The 17,637-nt window shown below is 53.2% G+C and overlaps 1 protein-coding gene across 3 annotated transcripts in view; it reads left to right on the forward strand.

Moving 5' to 3' along the window:
* The window catches only part of MAU2 (MAU2 sister chromatid cohesion factor), a 30,310-nt gene extending 20,759 nt beyond the window's left edge, over nucleotides 1–9,551 (forward strand). For 2 of the 3 annotated variants that reach the window (XM_045492546.1, XM_045492544.1), the window contains exons 13-19: nucleotides 25–111; nucleotides 1,666–1,715; nucleotides 1,913–1,990; nucleotides 2,168–2,279; nucleotides 5,163–5,253; nucleotides 6,122–6,249; nucleotides 6,618–9,551. In XM_045492546.1, coding sequence (XP_045348502.1) covers nucleotides 25–111; nucleotides 1,666–1,715; nucleotides 1,913–1,990; nucleotides 2,168–2,279; nucleotides 5,163–5,253; nucleotides 6,122–6,249; nucleotides 6,618–6,692 — 621 coding nt within the window. In that variant the 3' untranslated portion in view covers nucleotides 6,693–9,551. The remainder of the gene's footprint in view (nucleotides 1–24; nucleotides 112–1,665; nucleotides 1,716–1,912; nucleotides 1,991–2,167; nucleotides 2,280–5,162; nucleotides 5,254–6,121; nucleotides 6,250–6,617) is intronic. The other variant, XM_045492545.1, reaches the window with a different exon arrangement.
* Nucleotides 9,552–17,637: the final 8,086 nt, after the last annotated feature.

The raw sequence follows: 17,637 nt of genomic DNA on the forward strand, positions 1-17,637 counted from the left end.
TAATGCCTATGTGTCCTGTCCTAGCTCACCAACCACCAGGAGCTGTGGGCCTTCATCGTGACCAATCTGGCGAGTGTGTATATACGGGAAGGAAATAGACACCAAGAGGTAGTAGGTGACATGCTTCATGTTTGGTATCTTTTCAGCTCTTATCCGGGGGTGGTGGGGTTGAGGTTGTCCTGGGCACCAGCAGATCTCAGCAATCCCAGCGTTTCCACTCTTCAGCAAGCATCACACTTGTGTCCCCCACAGAGTTGCAAGTGTGGCTGGGGCAGGCCAGGTCTAGGACAGGAACGTTTCTTAGGTAAATAACACTTCTCCGTGTTAAAAATGAGCCAAATTTGAGGTCCCTGAGTGGCTCAGTTGGTTGAGCATCTGACTTTGGCTCAAGTCATGATCTCACAGTTGGTGGATTTGAGCCCCGCGTCAGGCTCTGTGCTGATAGCTCAGAGCCTGGAGCCTGCTTTGGACTCTGTGTCTCCTTCTCTGCCCCTCCCCTACACATACTCTGTCTCTCAAAAATGAGTAAATGTTAAAAAACATTTTTTTTTTAATGAGCCAAACTTTATTGAGCCCCACAGAAGAAATCCAGTTTATTCTACCTGAGCTGTCTGTTCTAGAATGTCAGTGAGGCCTCATGGCTTACTTCCGAGGAGCAGTAGCTCAGGCAGGCAGTCCTCTGCACTGTGCTCCGAGGTTATCCTAATGACCCAGCCTCCTAAGGGGTAGGGGATCCCAGGGCTTGTCCTCACAGGAGAGGTGCCCTCACCAGGTTCCCCTGCAACCCTTAGCCCTGGGATTCCCCCCTCAGCCCTAGGGTCACTGCCTCCCCTCCTAGCTCTGGCATCCTGCCTCCAGAGTATCTCAGATTTAGTTACTTTTCTACCTTCGTGGTTTTCATTTTATCTCTTGTCTATAAAAAGTTTAGCTGACCTCCCAGCTTCTGGGTTAGTTTGGATGCTTTGGGCTGCAGGGAGCAGAGAAAGCCCAGACTTCTCACTCCAGCAGTTAGGAAGCAATGGGCAGGGTCATCATAGGGCCAGGAGTGGCCTCCATGGGTCACACTTGGTGACCCATGGAGGATCTTTGCCCTCTCAGTGTCTGCCTCTTGGAGGTGCTATGGGGACACTGGGAGCAGCTTCAGCCCACTTTGACCCTTGTCCTCTCAGCAGCCAGAGAGGACCTAAGAAGTCAGTCACATGGCTGCCTATCAGAGCCTCCCAGGATCCCTGCATCTCCAGATAAAGCCTACCCCCAACCCACAAGACCCATGTGGGCTGATATTACCACCTCACTCCTCCACGCAGGGCCCCTCTGACCATACAGAGGCTGAGACTAAGCAGCTGCCCTGACTCCCCCCGCCCCCCCCCCCGTCCCCTTCATCTGACACAGGGCAGGTTGAGGGTGTGAGGACCCCAGTCCTTCACACTGGAGGCCATGATTCCTGTCGGGTAGGGGGGTGAGGAAGTAGACAGCTCTGTACAGTCTCCTACAGTGCCCTCATCTGTCCTTGTAGGTCCTGACCCCTCCCCTCACTCAGGCATGGGATTTGGGGTGAAGTTTGGGTTGGGAAGATGCAAGCAGCCCTAGTCAATTTAGTGGAGGTTTGAGGCTGAATTTTCTCATGTTTATGCAAGATGATTCTAACTGACGTTTCCACCACAGCTGTACAGTTTGTTGGAGAGGATCAATCCGGACCATAGCTTCCCTGTCAGGTAGGAAGGCCCAGTGCTGAGTGCCCATTGACCTATTGTCTTATATTTTCTCTGCTCTTGAAGTGGTGCCAGTGCTGGGGGGGACCCAACTGCCCTGTGTATCTGTACCTCTCTCCCCACCCTCTTCCCACTCCCCTTCGTAAACCTGCTGCACTCACAAAAATCCTACCGAAGTGTCACCTGCTCTCTCCCATCAGCTCACACTGCCTCCGAGCAGCAGCTTTCTATGTGCGAGGGCTCTTCTCCTTCTTCCAGGGACGCTACAATGAGGCCAAGTGAGTACCGGGAGAGGACCGGTTGCCCCACGCCCTTCTGTGTTGCTCCCTGACAGTATGTGCCCAAGGCCCTCTGTCCCTAAGAAAGGTGGGCTCTGCTCAGGGCCTTGGGGCTGCTGCTGCCTCTTCCTACTGATGAGGCATCCCCATGGGGCTTTAGCATCTGTTTTTGCATAGGCGATTTCTTCGAGAAACTCTGAAGATGTCCAACGCAGAGGACCTGAACCGGCTCACAGCCTGCTCCTTGGTGCTTCTGGGCCACATCTTCTATGTGTTGGGGAACCACAGAGTGAGTGTCCGGGGCTGGGCCAAGAGGCTGGGGGCCGGCACGGTTTTTACGGACTACCACCCAGCAGCACTTTGCATCCTGTGCTCCTCCATGATTTTATCTCAGTAACCCGCCCACTCCCCACTGCTCCACGAGGCTCTGTGAAGGAAGGGGCACGTTGGCACCCTGGGAAGCAGGGCTGGGGGAGCTTTGGATCCCTGAAAGGTGGGTCTGTGAGACAGACGTGCCCAGTGCCATATGCAGGCAGTGGTTAAGCAGAGGCAGTGGTTAGTCAGAGCCCTATGGGCTGTCCAGAGCTGGCAGGGCTGAGGGCACGTTTCCCTTCTGTATGGTAATACCTGGGGGTGGACATCTCAGCCAGATACCTTAGGCTCCATTTTGCCTAGGGCACCCCATGTTTTCATTCTTACCTAGAATGGCCTTCTGGGGACTGGTCCCCAGTGGGATCAGCCAACTCTAAGTGTCTGAGTCAGATGGAGTATCTGGGGTGTACATCGTCACTTCCTCTTACCTGTAGACCTCATGAGGCGATTAGTTTTTTTAAGATAGTATTTGTTCATGTCATCTAACGTGACCTGTTCGTGATAGAAAGTCTGAGAAGCAAAGAAGGAAGTGATTGCATGTCTTCTGTGTTCTAGCTGTTTCCAGCTGCCTCTGCCTACGCATATGTTTTGTTTTTTAGGCTGTTTCATAATTTGATATCTTGTCTTTTTCTGTACCATTGGGTGAGAGTTTTCTTCGCGGCCACAAGAATTTTGAAGCAGCATCTGCTTCGTAGTTTAGTTAGCCTCACTTTAGCTAACACAGGGTATGTGTCTTGGCCCATAGGGGTTCCTCTGATCAAACCCTAGAGCTCCCTAAGAATGAGCATTTTTAACAACCTTGGCCCATCCCACTCCCCACAATCATATGACAAGCACTTGCTGTGGCCCTGCAGCTCAGGTCCTGGTGGCCATGGCCTGAACACTGGGGACGTCACCACCTCCAAAGGAAGAGGACAAGCTTTGGGTTCTCCCTTCAGAGTGCAACTCTGCTCCATCTTGAATACCCTGTCCGCCTATTCCTCAGCCTCTGAGCGCACAGAACAGTGGCTTGGTGTGTGTTTAGGGGCCACGTGGGGAACAAGTTCAACATGAGGCACTGCTGAGTGTGGGCTGCCCACCTCATGTCTCAGTGGGTGATTACCCCGGTGTGTGATTACCCCGTTTTCCAGATGGGGAGATTAAGGTCACACAGTCCCAAACTGCAGACCCAGGCTTAGAACCAGACCTCACTGGCTCTCATTTGTCTAGAAGTCTCCAGAAGCCACCTTGAATGGGGCAGGGTAAGCAAAGCAGCTTTTCAGCTGCAGCTCTGGTTCATGTTTGGGGCAATCCTGGGGCATCTTATAGAACTTTTTTAGGAGCCTCTGCTGCTCCCTGTGTGTCTGGGCCTATGTGGAGTGACATGGGACCCCCAAGGACCCTTAGACCCAAGCCTGGCTTCAAGTGGCTCCAGGTCTGAAGGAGACACACCCAGACACAGCCAACTCTACCTGAGCCTGCCAGCCTAGATTGTCCACAGGCATCATGAGTTCGTGAGCAGCTTCACACAGAGTACCTGTCAGAATCACACATTTTCACACCAGATTCTGTGGGGCCACAAGCTGACATGGGGGAGCTTGCCCAGGAGAACCAACGGGTACTCTCCTTCTGGCAGCTTCCAAACAGAGGCCCAACCCCAGGCCTAAAGGAATACAGTAGTTTTTTTGTCTTCTGTTGTGCATTCTGAGGTCTTAGAAGGACTTCATTCGGTTTTGAAAAGCTTTGAGACCCACCTGAACTTCATCTTTGAGGTACCAGCCATGGGACAGTGTGAAGTCATTGGGCTTTTGTGTCTGTAAGGAGGCATGTCTCACCCGATCATGTCTGTGCTGAAGCTAGGCTTCAGGAGTTGCTTTTGATGATTTGTAGGTCTCTTGGCTATATGGCAACTGTCTGTCAGCAGCTGTTAGGTAGGGAGTTCTCCCATGTCACCTTGAATCCAGCATTCAGGCCAGCAGAGCTTGTGGTCCCTAGGCTGAGGGGGGTCAGAGCAGTGGTACCAGTCATCATGGGGTCAGGTATGGGTGTTTATGGCCCCCTGTCCACTCTCAGCACATGCTGGGCATTGAGGGGGGCGGGGGTGGCGTTGTACAGCCACTCAGTCAGAGTTGGAGAGTTAACATACCCTGGTGTCCCACAGCCCCGCGTGTCAGGTAGCCTCCCACAAGAGAGGACTTGTATGTAGCAGAGAAACCTCCCTTCCTCCTTTATCCTTTCGGTCCTCATCACTCCCACCAGAGCAGACTGCTTCCTCCTCCCATGCCCTGGGACCTCTGAATGTGCATTTCTAGTCGGCTCCTGATCTGGGTCCAGAGCTGACTGCTGCCAGTGCCTTTTGTTCTGGTGAGAAAGACAAAAGCATGTAGATTTGTCCATAGTCAACAGTGCCCCAGTGAGGAAGTAGATGCAGAGTTGAAGAGTGAGGGCAGTTTATTTTTTCCTGAGGTGTTGAAGAGTACTTCATTCTCGGTTAGTTGAGTGTCCAACTCTTGATTGTGACTCAGGTCGTGATCCCAGGGTTGTGGGATTGAGCCCTGCCTTGGACTGTGCGCTGAGCATGCCACCTGCTTGAGATTGCCCCTCTGCCCTTCTTCCCTTTCTCTCTCTCTCTGAAAAAAAAAAAAAGAAGAAGAGTACTTCAGAGGTCACTTGAAATGGGCCCTGAAGTAGGAGTAGGAGCTTGCTTGCCAGTCAGCAGGAAGAGGGCACAGCCTGGGCTGGGGGTGATGGGTGGGTCCTAGGCTGTCCTTGCTGCCGGCCCCAGCCCCCACTCCCTTCCCTGGTTGCTCTTGATCAACAGGAGAGTAACAACATGGTGGTGCCTGCCATGCAGCTGGCTAGCAAGATCCCAGACATGTCCGTGCAGCTGTGGTCATCAGCCCTGCTGAGAGGTAAGTACAACAGCCAGCCCTTCCCAGAGATCAGGGCCACTGGGGAGAGCCCAAGCCTAGAAGATACCGGGTAAGCCCTGTTTAGCTTCTGCTTAGACTGGGTCTCTACAGGGCACCGCCCCAATTCCAGCATATACTCAGGCTCCACAGGAGATCCTGTTTGGGGGCAGCAGGCACTGGGCTCAACACAGGATCGGTTCAGTCTCTCCATAAAGCCGTTTCTTGGAGTCTGGGTGAAGAATCGGGCTGTAAGCCCTACCCCTCATTCTTGGTTTCCTTCCCCCTGAATGGCTGTGTCAGTCGTCCGTCAGACAGTACTGGCCAGGGTGCTCTGGGTGCCCAGTGGGCTCTCAGCAGCCATCAGCGTTGTTACTGCTGCTCCCCTGTTTACAGATTGTGCTATTAATCTGTAACCCAGGGCCCCCTGGAAGAGACAGAGGACGAGCTGCTCCTGTCTGCAGTGGGCTCTGTGGGCCTATTCAGTCCTCCTGCCTCAGAAGTGGGTGTTGGGTTCCCTGCTCTAGTGAGTTCCTGTGTGCCTAAGGGTTGGCCACGCCCTCCCCGGGAGGGCCAATATCCACAGGGAGCCCTAAGAGCTTTCACTGCCCAACCAGCCCTGGTGTCTGTCCGTGTGGGCCACACTGCTCACCCACCTCCAAGAACATGACTCAGGAACTCAGAAGGGCATGTGTGAAGACTGTTGGCAGGTGGGCTTGCGGATCCCGAGACAGGGCTCAGGGCAGGTGACCTGCCAGGTACATAGGAACCTACTGGTTCGACCTTAGGGCTCTACCCACACCCAAAGGGAGGACATGGGGGTGGTGACAGGGCAAGATGAATCTACCCTGTGTGTGTGTCCCACCCTTAGACCTGAACAAGGCCTGTGGGAATGCCATAGACGCCCATGAAGCAGCCCAGATGCATCAGAACTTCTCGCAGCAGCTGCTCCAGGACCACATTGAGGCCTGCAGTCTCCCTGAACACAACCTCATCACGGTATAGGCACTGGGTTTGGGAAGGCAAGATGGGGGTGCTGGTTGGCTCCTCGGGTCATACTTACCCGGCCTGAAGCACCCAGGGGGCTTGTTCCCTGAGGAGGGACGTACACGCTTGGCTGCCATCTCCTTGCATGTCTCCCAGTAATCCCTAACTCAGCCTCACCTCAGGAGCCCCCTCAGATCGGGAAGACAGCACCAGTCACCCAAGTGGGTGATGTAGGGTGCTTCCCAGGGGCTCCACTGACTCACGTGTGGAGGACAGAGGGCCCTGGCTGGGCGACCAGCCCAAAGAGGGCAGCAGTCCAGGGCAGACACGCAGCCCATTACACCCCTGCTCCTCGCCCGTGTGTTCTCTCCTCTCTGCAGTGGACGGATGGCCCACCTCCCGTGCAGTTCCAAGCTCAGAATGGACCCAATACGAGCCTGGCCAGCCTCCTGTGAGGCTCCTGAAGGGAGCCACCCAGCTTCTCGGGGACTCTGTGGGGTCCAGTGTGTCCCCTACTTCCTTCCAGATGGCACTTGAGCTTTCCTTGGAGGTGTGCTGGAGTGTGTGTCCCCAGGCTTCCTTCCTGACTGTCTCCAGAGCTTCCAAGTCCCTATGGAGTGTGCGGTGCTGATTCCGCCCTCCCAGGAAGGGCTGGCCAGCCATTCCCACCGTGTAACAAGACCCCCAGTGCTAAGGCTTGCAGGTGGGATATTGGAGCCAACTTTCCAGAGCCATCTTTTAAAGTGGACTTGAATTGCCAGTTCTGCTTCCACGTCTGAGTCACGCCTTTAAGGGAACGTGTCTGGGCAGGGGACTGGGGTGCCAGTTGCCAGGGTGGGTGGTACCACTGGTGCATTGCCACATGACTTCCATCGCCTGGGCCTCCGTGCCTGGCTGGAGTGTTTCCTCTGCTCACAGCAACTTCCAGAGCCCAGAGGCAAAACGCCAGTTTCTGCCCCAAAATTGGAGGGAAGAAGTAATGGCATGTGTCAGGGACAAAAATGCACATCCCACCATGACACTTTTCCCAGCTTGCCTTTCTGTCCGGTGTCCTCTCCGCCCCCATCTGACAGCCAGGGCCTCTGATCGGGAACCCTGGGGGACCCAGGAGCTCGGCTTCCAAACATCTGTACCTTGACTGGATTTAGTGTCCAGCCATGGAGGTGCACATTCTTGTAGACACGGGTGTGCATGTGTGTGTGTGTGCGTGTGTGGTGATTCACAGAGCTGGACCTGGGGGCTGAGACTCAATGTGTGCATCAGCTACCTTCCCCCGTCAGCATCCATGCTGCTGGGCAGGAAGCAGAGGAGAAGGTAGGGGACCCTCCTTAGCCCACCTCAGGGTGCCCGAAGGAAGAAGGGCCTTGCTTCCTGGCAGCTCTGTGGTGTCCACAGACGCCTGGAGCTCAGCTGGCGAGCAGACAGCGGTTCCCCTGGTCCCTCGCCCTGCTCTCAGGAGGGAGGATGAGGTGACCTGCCTGCCTTGGGTCTTGGGACAGCATTGAAACCTCTTCCTGAGCTGGCCCCCAGGAGGCTCTGCCAGGCTCAGACAACCGTGCTCAGTTCTGTGCTCCTCTTGGATAGTCGAGGAGGTACCCCAGCGGTGATGGTGGCATTGGGGGCAGTCGAGGTAGCCACCTCCTCCAGCTTCCGGTGCCTGGAAGCGGTGCCTCGAAGCGTCTCCCCAGAGGAATGGTGAGTGGTCTTGCTAGTCAGGGTGGCTTGTTAGTTTGCATCTTGTTACCCTTGCACTGTGAGGGCTGCTTCTCGAAGCCTCAGTGTCTGACAGAAGGAACACTGGGATCACTCAGGTCAGCTGCTCAGGCCCTGAGGCCTGGGTGTGCCTTAGCCACAAGCAGGGCTGTCAGCAGACCTCCCTGCGCTGGGCCACTGCCCTTACCAGGCCAGCACCAGGCCCTTGCTGCCCACGTGGGAAGCCAGTGACAGGCGTGCAAAGTGAACTGCTGATTGGAGGCATGGGCTGGCCGGGACTTGTCCTATAAGGACCCACCATCTCTGTGGCATCCTGGATCACTCAGGAGAGCCTAGCACTGTCCCATGCTGCTCAGGGCCCCCTTTTTGGCTGACCCTCCCGGGCCCATGAGGCCTACAAAAGAGGGTATGACATGTGGCCACAAGTTGTCCTGTCCTGTCTTCCTCCCCCCTCAAGGGTACCCTCTAGGCCCTCCCCTCCACCCAAGGGACAGAGCCCCCTCTTACCATGAGCTGCCCCTGTTGGCCTGGACCCCGCACTGTATGACCTCTCCAGACCCTCATTACTTCTTCAATCACACTGTACGTGTTTGTCTCTTCATATTTATTTAAGCCTTTCTTTGCTTCTAGGGCATTTTTTTATGTAGAGCAGTTAAAATAAGAACCTCAAAACTTAACATCTGTTCTGATGTTAAAGTATGTTTAATGACCACCCTGTTATCTATGTTCATGTAAAGTTAAGGATAAGTTTTTATGTTTACAGCTAAGAATTCAGTACTCCATGTTTAATATTCCACTCTAGCTTTATGGAGGCCAGACTGCGTGTACATGCATTTATGCGCGTGCAAGCTTTGAACTTTCCCTTTGCTGTAGCATCTTTTGGTTACATAAAGCTGTCATAGTACTTTCTTGTGAATCCGAATTGAGTGCCTCTCAGTTTTTCACTCAATCATAAGAATTTAAGACAGGCAGCAAGTGATCACCCAGGGAGACCTTACACACTCATAGCTAAGTATTCAGAAAAAATAGATAAGTGAAAAGTCCCAAGCCTTTCCATGCACAGCGGTGCAAGGGAGGGAGCAGCAGAAAGATTCCTGTTGGCAGGTAAATTACTGAAAGCTGGCCAGACTCTTGTGTGCCCCTTCCACTCCCTCCTGTGGTCCTCAGGGTCTGGGGGCTGGTCCAGGAGGTGCTGGGTTCCGGGTACACACGCTGCTGCCTCCCCACTGCTGGGTCTTTGCAGTCACCCATGGGTGAAGCGAGGGTCCTCTCCCTGGGGTAAGAACTCCACCCCACTTACTGGGAACACTGGCAAGGAAATCAGATAAGGGCTGCCTGGTGCAGTGGGTCGCATTTGTTGATTGCATTGTCTCTGTTCTGTTAAGGGTTTTTAAGAAGTATGTTTGGCATAATGTCTTTTAATGGGTTTGTAATATCTTCTGGTTTTAGCAGCCTGTAACTTCAGCTGGTGCTTTTAATCAGGAAAAAAGTTTTTGTAAATACAAAACATTGTTTAAAAGACGTAATCATAGAACATAGCTTCCCGTTTTTGGATTTCTTTTCCTATATATTCAAAGTAAAATAATTTGCAGGAGCCATCACTTGCTTTGTCTTTGTTGTGTTATCTGTCCCTTGTGTGCACTACTCCAGAGATGGGCTCTCACCCTCTGGCCGGGCTAGCAGGGCCACTAGACCAGTGGGCATCGGGGAGTTCTGCTAACCAACAGGTGTGAGGATGCAAAGCCCCATCCCCTGGACTGGAGGACCTAGTGGAAACCTGAGTCTTCTCTTCTACCGATGATGTTCCTCCAGAACAGCCCCACCTGGAGGAGAGGGGACCCCATAGACATCCAACATTTGGTCCACAGCGCTGCCTGTGCCTCCCTGGCTCTTACCACAGACGCACTTGCTTATTCACCTAGTGTCCTATTTCCTGTGTTCTTAGAAAACACAGGGTTTGGGATTGTTTTTTGTTTTTCAATTTTTCTTCTCTTTTTTGACATGAAAGTCACATAAAATTAGCCATTTAATGTGTACAATTCAATGGCACTAAGTACATTCACGGGGTTGTACAACCAACACTTGTCTAGTTCCAGAACATTTTTATCCCCTCAAAAGGAAATACTGTCCCCATTAACTCTCAATCCCATTCCCCCTCCCCCAACCCCTGGCAGCCACTAATCTGCTTTCTGTCTCTGGATTTGCCTGTTCTGGACATTTCATATAAATGGGATCATACACGTGGCCTTTTGTGTCTGGCTTCTTCCACCCAACGTATCTTCAAGGTTCGTCCACATTGTAGCATGAACCAGAATTTCATTCCTTAAAGCTGAATAATATTCCACTGTATGGATGGACCGGTTTATCTATTCGCCCATTGATAGGTGTTTGGGTTGCTTCTTCCTTGTGGCTCTTGTGAGGAGTGCTGCTGTTGTGGATGTCCCCTACACATTTTTGTTTGAACATGTGTTTCTTATTTTCTTGGGTCGTGTCTTGTTCTTAACATGCAGGGATGGTGCCTGGCTGCCACCCACACTGTGTCAAGGCCCTCGTGTTGGTCTCATCACTATGCCCCACAGTAACACCAAGATGGTCTCAACTGCTCCCTCCTAGGAGCATGTCTGAGCTTTCTTTTGGGCCATGGTCCCAAGGCAGGACCACGGGCCACTAGGTGTGTCAGTGACTCCACACAGCCCTGCCAGGAAGAACTCCCCACTGCAGCACGGTGGCCCCACCACCCCCATTGTTGACGCCTGCCCCCCTCTGCTCCATCCCCAACAACCCAGCCATAAATGGCTTTGTCACTTGGGGTGGACTCTGCCTGCCCTATCGTTGGCTTGGACGTCGTTTTTTTCCACCTTGAGCCTCCCAGCCTCTCTGCAGGAATCACAACCTGAGCCCACCCAACCAGAGCACAGCCACAAATCCACCAGGTGACAAAACTACCCGCCAGCAGACACGTGGCCACCAGCTGGGAGTGAATCACATGCGACTAGCAAGCCGGTCCCGAGATGGCCACTGTTTCACGGGAAGTAGGCTCATTTGGGTGCTGCCGCACAACGCCCTGGTTGAATAAACCACTTCGCAGAGAATTTTCCCCAAATTGCCAGATAACGATGAACAAAGAATGGCTGCTGGAGTCGTAGATTTGGGGGGAACCTCTCAGGTAAAGCCAAGCGGGTTCCCGTCAGCAAAACTGGTCAGCACAAACGGACACGGTTACGGAGAAGCTCTGCGGGGGTGAAGGACGCACTTGGGACGTGGATGACCGACACAGCCAGGAAGCGGTCACGGGAGGAGGGGGAGGACGGGAGTGGGCCTCACAGAGGCCAGCGGATGGCGAGGGCAGCTGGCCCAAGCACTGAGTGGCCAGGGTAGGGGGTCACTAGTTGTCCTTCCACACACACCCCGGTCCTCAGACATCCTGCCTGTCACTCCACCCATTTCTGGCCATCTCCACCGCCCCTCCCCAAGTCACAGTCACATCTCCCACCTGTCCCCATGCCAGGGGGGACTCTCCCTGCGGCTGCTCCGCTCAGCAGCCTGGCATCAGCCAGGAATGTCCCAGTTCGGGCCCGGCACATGTCAGCAAGTCCACAGGACAGCCCCAGAGGAAGAGCACAGGCAGGACTGGCAGGTGCCACTGTGGACACCTGCCTACGTTGTCTGTGGGTGTCAGCATGATCCGTCCCTGTGCCTGGGTCGCCCCCACCCCCCAGAAATGCCAACAGGACCCTACTATACGGCAGGGGGGTATGACCTTCACACCCCCAGGCCAATGCGCACTGGGGGTTCTGGGAATTGAAACGTTCACGGTGTATGTTGGCTTCCCCCTTTGACCTAGCTGAGTGTGTCAGGTTGACGTTTCCCCACAAAGAAGGCTCTTCAAGGAGAGGCAGGTAGCCCTGCCTCTATGGTCCCTCCCGTCTGTCCGGCATCTGACATGGCTTCCTTGATTTGGACAATGTTGGTAAACCCCAGTCAGCTCAAAGTTGCCAACTGGATACAAGAGGCCAAAGTGCTACTGGGGTCAGAGGAGGGTGGGCTGTCCACTCCACCTGGGTCAAGGGACGGGCTGGGGGGCGAGGGAGCTCCACTCCCTCATCCCCCATCCCCTCTAAGTGCTGCTTCTGGGCCCCAGAGGGCCAGGGGAAGGGGAGGAGGAACATTGCCGAAGAGTTTAAAGGCTTATTTCACCCCAAAGTCATGCTCACAAAATGAGCCTACAACGCAATTGGACGGGAAGATTCCGTGTTAGTTTGACTTCCTTACTACTTTGATATTTTGGGTACTTTTTTCAAGGATCAGAAAAGAGTTCAAAAGACTATTGTAGCGTTGCTGTGTGAGAAATACAAGACTCCCAGTACATTAACAGCTGCTACAACGAACGTCATTTTTTAAAATCACAGTGTTCTTATGCTAGATTAGGAGTTTGTGAGCGAGAGAGCACCGTCTGCCCCATCCCCGTCTCGGAGACGCTGAAAAGCTCTCCGAAACACAGCTCTCTAGAGACGGGCCACTTCGTCAGCGTGTGTTTGTTTTGCTTTGAGTGTCCTTCCTAACCACGAATCCGTATACGCGGCGTCTGTGCAACATGGAATCCAAGCTCCGTGTGCATCCATGGAATCAGGCAGACTCGGTCCAGAGCGAGTGTGTGGTCCCGAACAAGTTCTGCTGCCGTAGAGCTCTGCTCGCACATGCTCCCCTAAAGGGTTAAGTACAAACTGCTCAGAAGTATCACTTTGAACCGGAAGTGTATCTCCCACTCTGTCTTCATCTGCATGTGTCACCAGTTGCTGTGGGCAGCTCGGGCTGCTCCATCCTCTGCCACCAGGGGGCATGGCGGCCTGAGCAGTGTTCCCACCTGGTAGAGCCGACTGGAGTCCGGCTGCAGCTGGGAAGGATGGGCTGGAGGTTACCAGTCCCCGGCGTGGCCAGGCCTTGTCCTCGTTTGCGGGGATGTGGAATAGCCTCCCCCACAGGGGCTCTCAGTTCCTCTCCTGTATCCTGTGGGATCGGGGATGCTGACCCCCAGGGTTCTCCAGGTATTAGGGCTACACCATTCCCTCATTTACTTGCCAAACATTTATTTGGTATCTACTCGCTGCTGGGTGCTGGGGCCACAGCAGGAGCCATATCAGGCAAAGTCCCTGTCCTCAGGGAGTGGACATTCTGCCAGGAGTCTGACAATGGGCCTCAAGTAGGAGTGAGCCTTGTCCCACTTGAGAGAGGAGAGCAGCACCCTGTAGGATGGTAAACCAGGGGACAGGTGGGAGGCACAGTGACGGGACAGAGGGGAGACCTCCCTCAACCAGCCAGTCAGAGCCGGCCGACGTTTCAACTTCTGCGACGCAGACACCAGGACTGTCTTGGAGAGGGCGTGGACTGGCCCTCCTGCCCAGCTACTCAGAAGAGGGTACTGGGTGGGCACTGGGGCTGCCAGCCCTCCTATGGCACTCTGAACAGCAGGGGCTGCCACCCACAGCACCCTGAGTACAGCTGACGCTGGGCCATATCCAGGAGGACACTGATGGATGGAAAAAGCGGCCGAGCCCCCATTTCCAGAAGAAAGATCAAGTCCCTGGGTCCCCTCAGGTCCTTCTCCCCCCCACCACACTCACGCCTATCTCCCAGAAACAAACGGGGGGTGGGGATGATGCAGACGGGGCTAAATGTGCACGGGGGGGGGGGGGTGGTCGGATAGTGACAATAACAAAGATGGGGTCGCTGACCCTCCCCCCCGCTGGTATAACGCGGACGCCAACAGTAGGTGATGGGGGTCAGGGCATTTCGGACGTCACCACAAACCAACCAGAGCAGATGCCTCAGTGCCAAGTTCCTTAGCCAAGTGCTCCTAACACCCAGCCCAGCAGCTACCACACTGTTTCCTGAGCTGCCCCCTCCCAAGGGAAAGGGAATTCATCTCTTGAAGAAGTTCTTCCTGCCTCCAGAACATTCCTCTGCCTTCTGGTGCCAACAGAAGGAAGTCCCAGCTGGGCCACACCCAAATCCCTCATTCACAGGATCTGTTTCTCCCTCTCGGCATCTAGTTCTCCTCGGACCCAAAACCTTAAGGAGATTATTTTCCAGGGATTATTTACCCCTCCCCGACCGTGTCCTGAAATGGTCACGGGCCACACTTGTGGTTGGCCTGGTTACAGGACACCCACACCTTACCTTGGTGATCACAGCCAGTGAGGACAGTGGGTGAGCGCTGAACACACTCCCGTTCCGTCTCTTAACTCTCACGAAAAAGGCCAGAACCTAGATCCATCGGAGACACGGGAGACAACACAATACGCGTTTGTGATTCCGATGAATGCTGTGTGGCCATTTAACAAGAGTCGGGGGACCCAAAAGAATCAGCAATTCAGGTTCACAGCTTGGGGCCAACGTGGATTTTTGAAGCTCGTTCATCCCTCTCTTCCAAGGCACGCCAGATTCTCACCTTTATATCTGACCAGTTCCCCCAAAGGCACCAGGCTGTGGGGTCACATGGCGTGGACTACGCGAACCCGGACTGACTCCTAGCGGTGGCCTGGCACATGGCAGATTTCTGCCATTCTCAAATTTATACTAAAGGACTGTCCATCACTGATCTGCCATTCAAATCTAACTGGGCGTCATATGTTTTCATTTGTTAGGTCTGGCCACCCTGGAGGCTCAATAAGATCTTTGAATAAAGGGAGTGTAGGCCTGAAATCAGAGAGCTGGAAGATTACGGAATCCAAATAACGAGAATTTTACCGGTGGGAAACAGAGCTCACGGTGCCTTGCAGGATGGTTCCTTCTTCCCATCAGAATAAAAGCTCACCTCCTCCCAGCCTCTCCCACCTCATCCCTGCACACAGGCTTGCCGGCCACTCTCTGTCCCGTACTTGGTGCCACCTCAGGACGGTGGCACCTACTATTCCCCTCTGCCCAGAAGGCTCGTTTCCTGGGTCTCCGCTCAAATCCGCCTGCTTGCAAGCCCATGACTCCTGCTTTGGCCAGTCACTGTGTCACACCCTTGACTACTTTTCATCCTCATTATCGGTAGTTGAAATTACCTTGCTCGCTTCTCTGTCAGTCTGTCCCTTCCCACTCGACTCGCTCACCACAGCATCCAGACAGGTGATCACAGGCCTCTAGCGATGGGTGACAACTCCAGTGGGGAACCTGGGCCTTATACTGAAGCTCCTACCCCAACCCCATCTCTCCCTATGCTCCTAGCTCCTGGCTCTCAGCATCGCCTGGAGCAGGAATGAAGGTTTCCAAGACCAGGTGGTTCTAGGGAACTCCTAGATTAGTAAGATTAGTAAAATTAGTAAGAAGGTAAGTTAGTCTCTAAAGCTAGGCAAAAGTTGTGGTTCAGGCTTTCCCAACCCAGGACATGTAGAAATAAATACCCCTGCTCCAAGTATCCTAGGAATTCTCCCCTCCTTGGAAGGCCCCAGTGCAGGGGCTTCTAGGGCTTTCTCTGGCAGACAGCAAGCTGCTTCGTTCTCAGGAACATTCTAGAGGCTGGAACCAACCCCTCCACCCCCAGGACAGTTCTGAATCACTAATTGAGGTTGGTTACTTGAGTCTGTGGTGAGAAGCATCACTCGCCAGACCACTTGCTTTCAATTTAAGAGATCAGAGCCTATGGACTGACTGTACCTCTGTGTGTGCACAAAATCAAAAGTGGGCCTCATATGTCTGCATATGGACTGGAACCCCCCTGGAGGGACATGGAAGAGCCTGATGTCACAGCCTGTGGGCAAGGAGACAGGAGGCCTGAAATTTGGAGTGAGAGAGAGAGAGATGCCTCCTCCTGGTGCCTTTGTCCTTGAACAAATGAGTGAACTTTTGAAAGATTAAAACCGAAAGGACAAACTAAGGTGGAGGCACTACATGTCCTCTTTCATGCCAGGCCATCCTTGAAATGCTCACCTTGCCATCTGTCCACTGCCAGCCCCATGTAGGTCTGCAGGGGAAAGAGAGGAGACTCTGTGCTGCACAGATCTGTTTCTATAGTATTTACATGTCTGGGGGGAAATCTCTTTCTCCCGGCTCTCTTGTCTATGCTTCGGCAACAATCCAGAAGGAAATTCTCATGAAGAAGCCCAGAGCCTTGGTGATCAGATGTGTCAGAGGCTGAGCAACAGGAAGGACAAGCCTGGCCCAGTCTGGGTGGAAGCCAAGGCAGGGAGCCCTGATGGCCGGCTGCTTCCCCACAGACTGGCCCAAAGGCCTTAACATGGAGGACGGGGGCAGCTCAGCAGTGACAGGGAAACTTCTTTCGCTAAGGCACATGTGAGACCTTTAGGGCATGATTCCTGAGTGCTCAGACCTCCTTGGGGACTGCTGAATTCCGCCCAAGACAGGAGTCCAAACCCCGGATCCCCAAGCTGCCTGTTCTGCTCCTGGAGTTTAAACGACCACGAAGGTACAGTGAATTTCTGGCCTTTAAGACTCAGTCAGGCTCAGCCCAGAGAGCGGCTTGGTCCTTGCTTTGTTGTCGAGCTAAGTTGTACCCTCTCTGCGTACTCCTCACTTGGGAAATGTAGGAGGTGGACTAGCTGATTTCTTAACTTCTTCTCTGGGATATCCAACATAGGATTATCTACGCGAAGAGGGGACACAGAGGGGAGAAATGAAGAGGCATTAAGAAATTGTGGGTGACTCAAGAATTTAATGTTTATAGGTAATTGACCATAGGTAGATTAACTGCGTGTGTGTATTTATTATGTGTATACTGAGGAATGTGGTTCTATTCTCTGGGAATATATTATGTACTAGAGATAAAAAAGAAAGAAACAGGGAGGCCTGGGTGGCTCAGTCCATTAAGCGTCCGACTTCGGCTCAGGTCATGATCTCATGGTTCGTCGGTTCGAGCCCTGCATCGGGCTCTGGGCTGATAGCTCAGAGCCTGGAGCCAGCTTCAGATTCTGTGTCCCCCTCTGTCTGCCCCTCTGCTGCTTGCACTCTGTCTCTCGCATTGTCTCAAAAATAAATAAACGTTAAAAGAAAAAATTGTTTTAATGCACAAAAACTAAAGGATTATAAACAGAAAACGTTAAGTCACCAACACACTCATGGCCTCCGCAGGTGGAAAGCCTTGACTGGAGTCGGGGATTTCGTCCTTCACTCTGGACCTTCCTGCCTCTCCATGCTGTAGCCCAAAGAGCTGTGACCACGCCCGGCTCTAGTTTGAGGTGGCTGGGAGGACTTTGGGGAGAGAGCAGACAATTGCAAAGATTTCGGGATGGGAATTCAGACCTAGGTTCTGGTTTTGCTTATTTGTGACCCTGGCCGAATAAAAAACCCTGAACCTCAGCTGTATCCCCTCCCAAATGGGGCACTATTCCTTGACCCCATACAACTACTAAGAGAGGGAGATGTAGTGAGGGAGGCAAAGGCTGGCTTAGCCAAGGACAGCATGCTGAACTAGCCCTTTTCAAATCATAAACAACGTTCTACCGACTGTGAGTTTGCCAAGATGTCGATGGGTGTTCTTAGAATAAAAGAAAACAGATCACATGGTCAAGGAAGTTTGCAATATACCACAATAACATCCATTATCAATAGTAAAGGTTTAGCAAAATCCTGTAGCTGACAAAATAATTTAACAGAGAAATTCATTGTAGAATCCCTATTGATATCTGGAGGCATTCTAATGTCCCATGGAGTCCAGAGAGGGGCATTTTGTGCCGATTAATGTAT

The sequence above is a fragment of the Leopardus geoffroyi genome, chromosome A2 (genome assembly GCF_018350155.1).
Source record: "Leopardus geoffroyi isolate Oge1 chromosome A2, O.geoffroyi_Oge1_pat1.0, whole genome shotgun sequence".
Classification (NCBI taxonomy): domain Eukaryota; kingdom Metazoa; phylum Chordata; class Mammalia; order Carnivora; family Felidae; genus Leopardus; species Leopardus geoffroyi.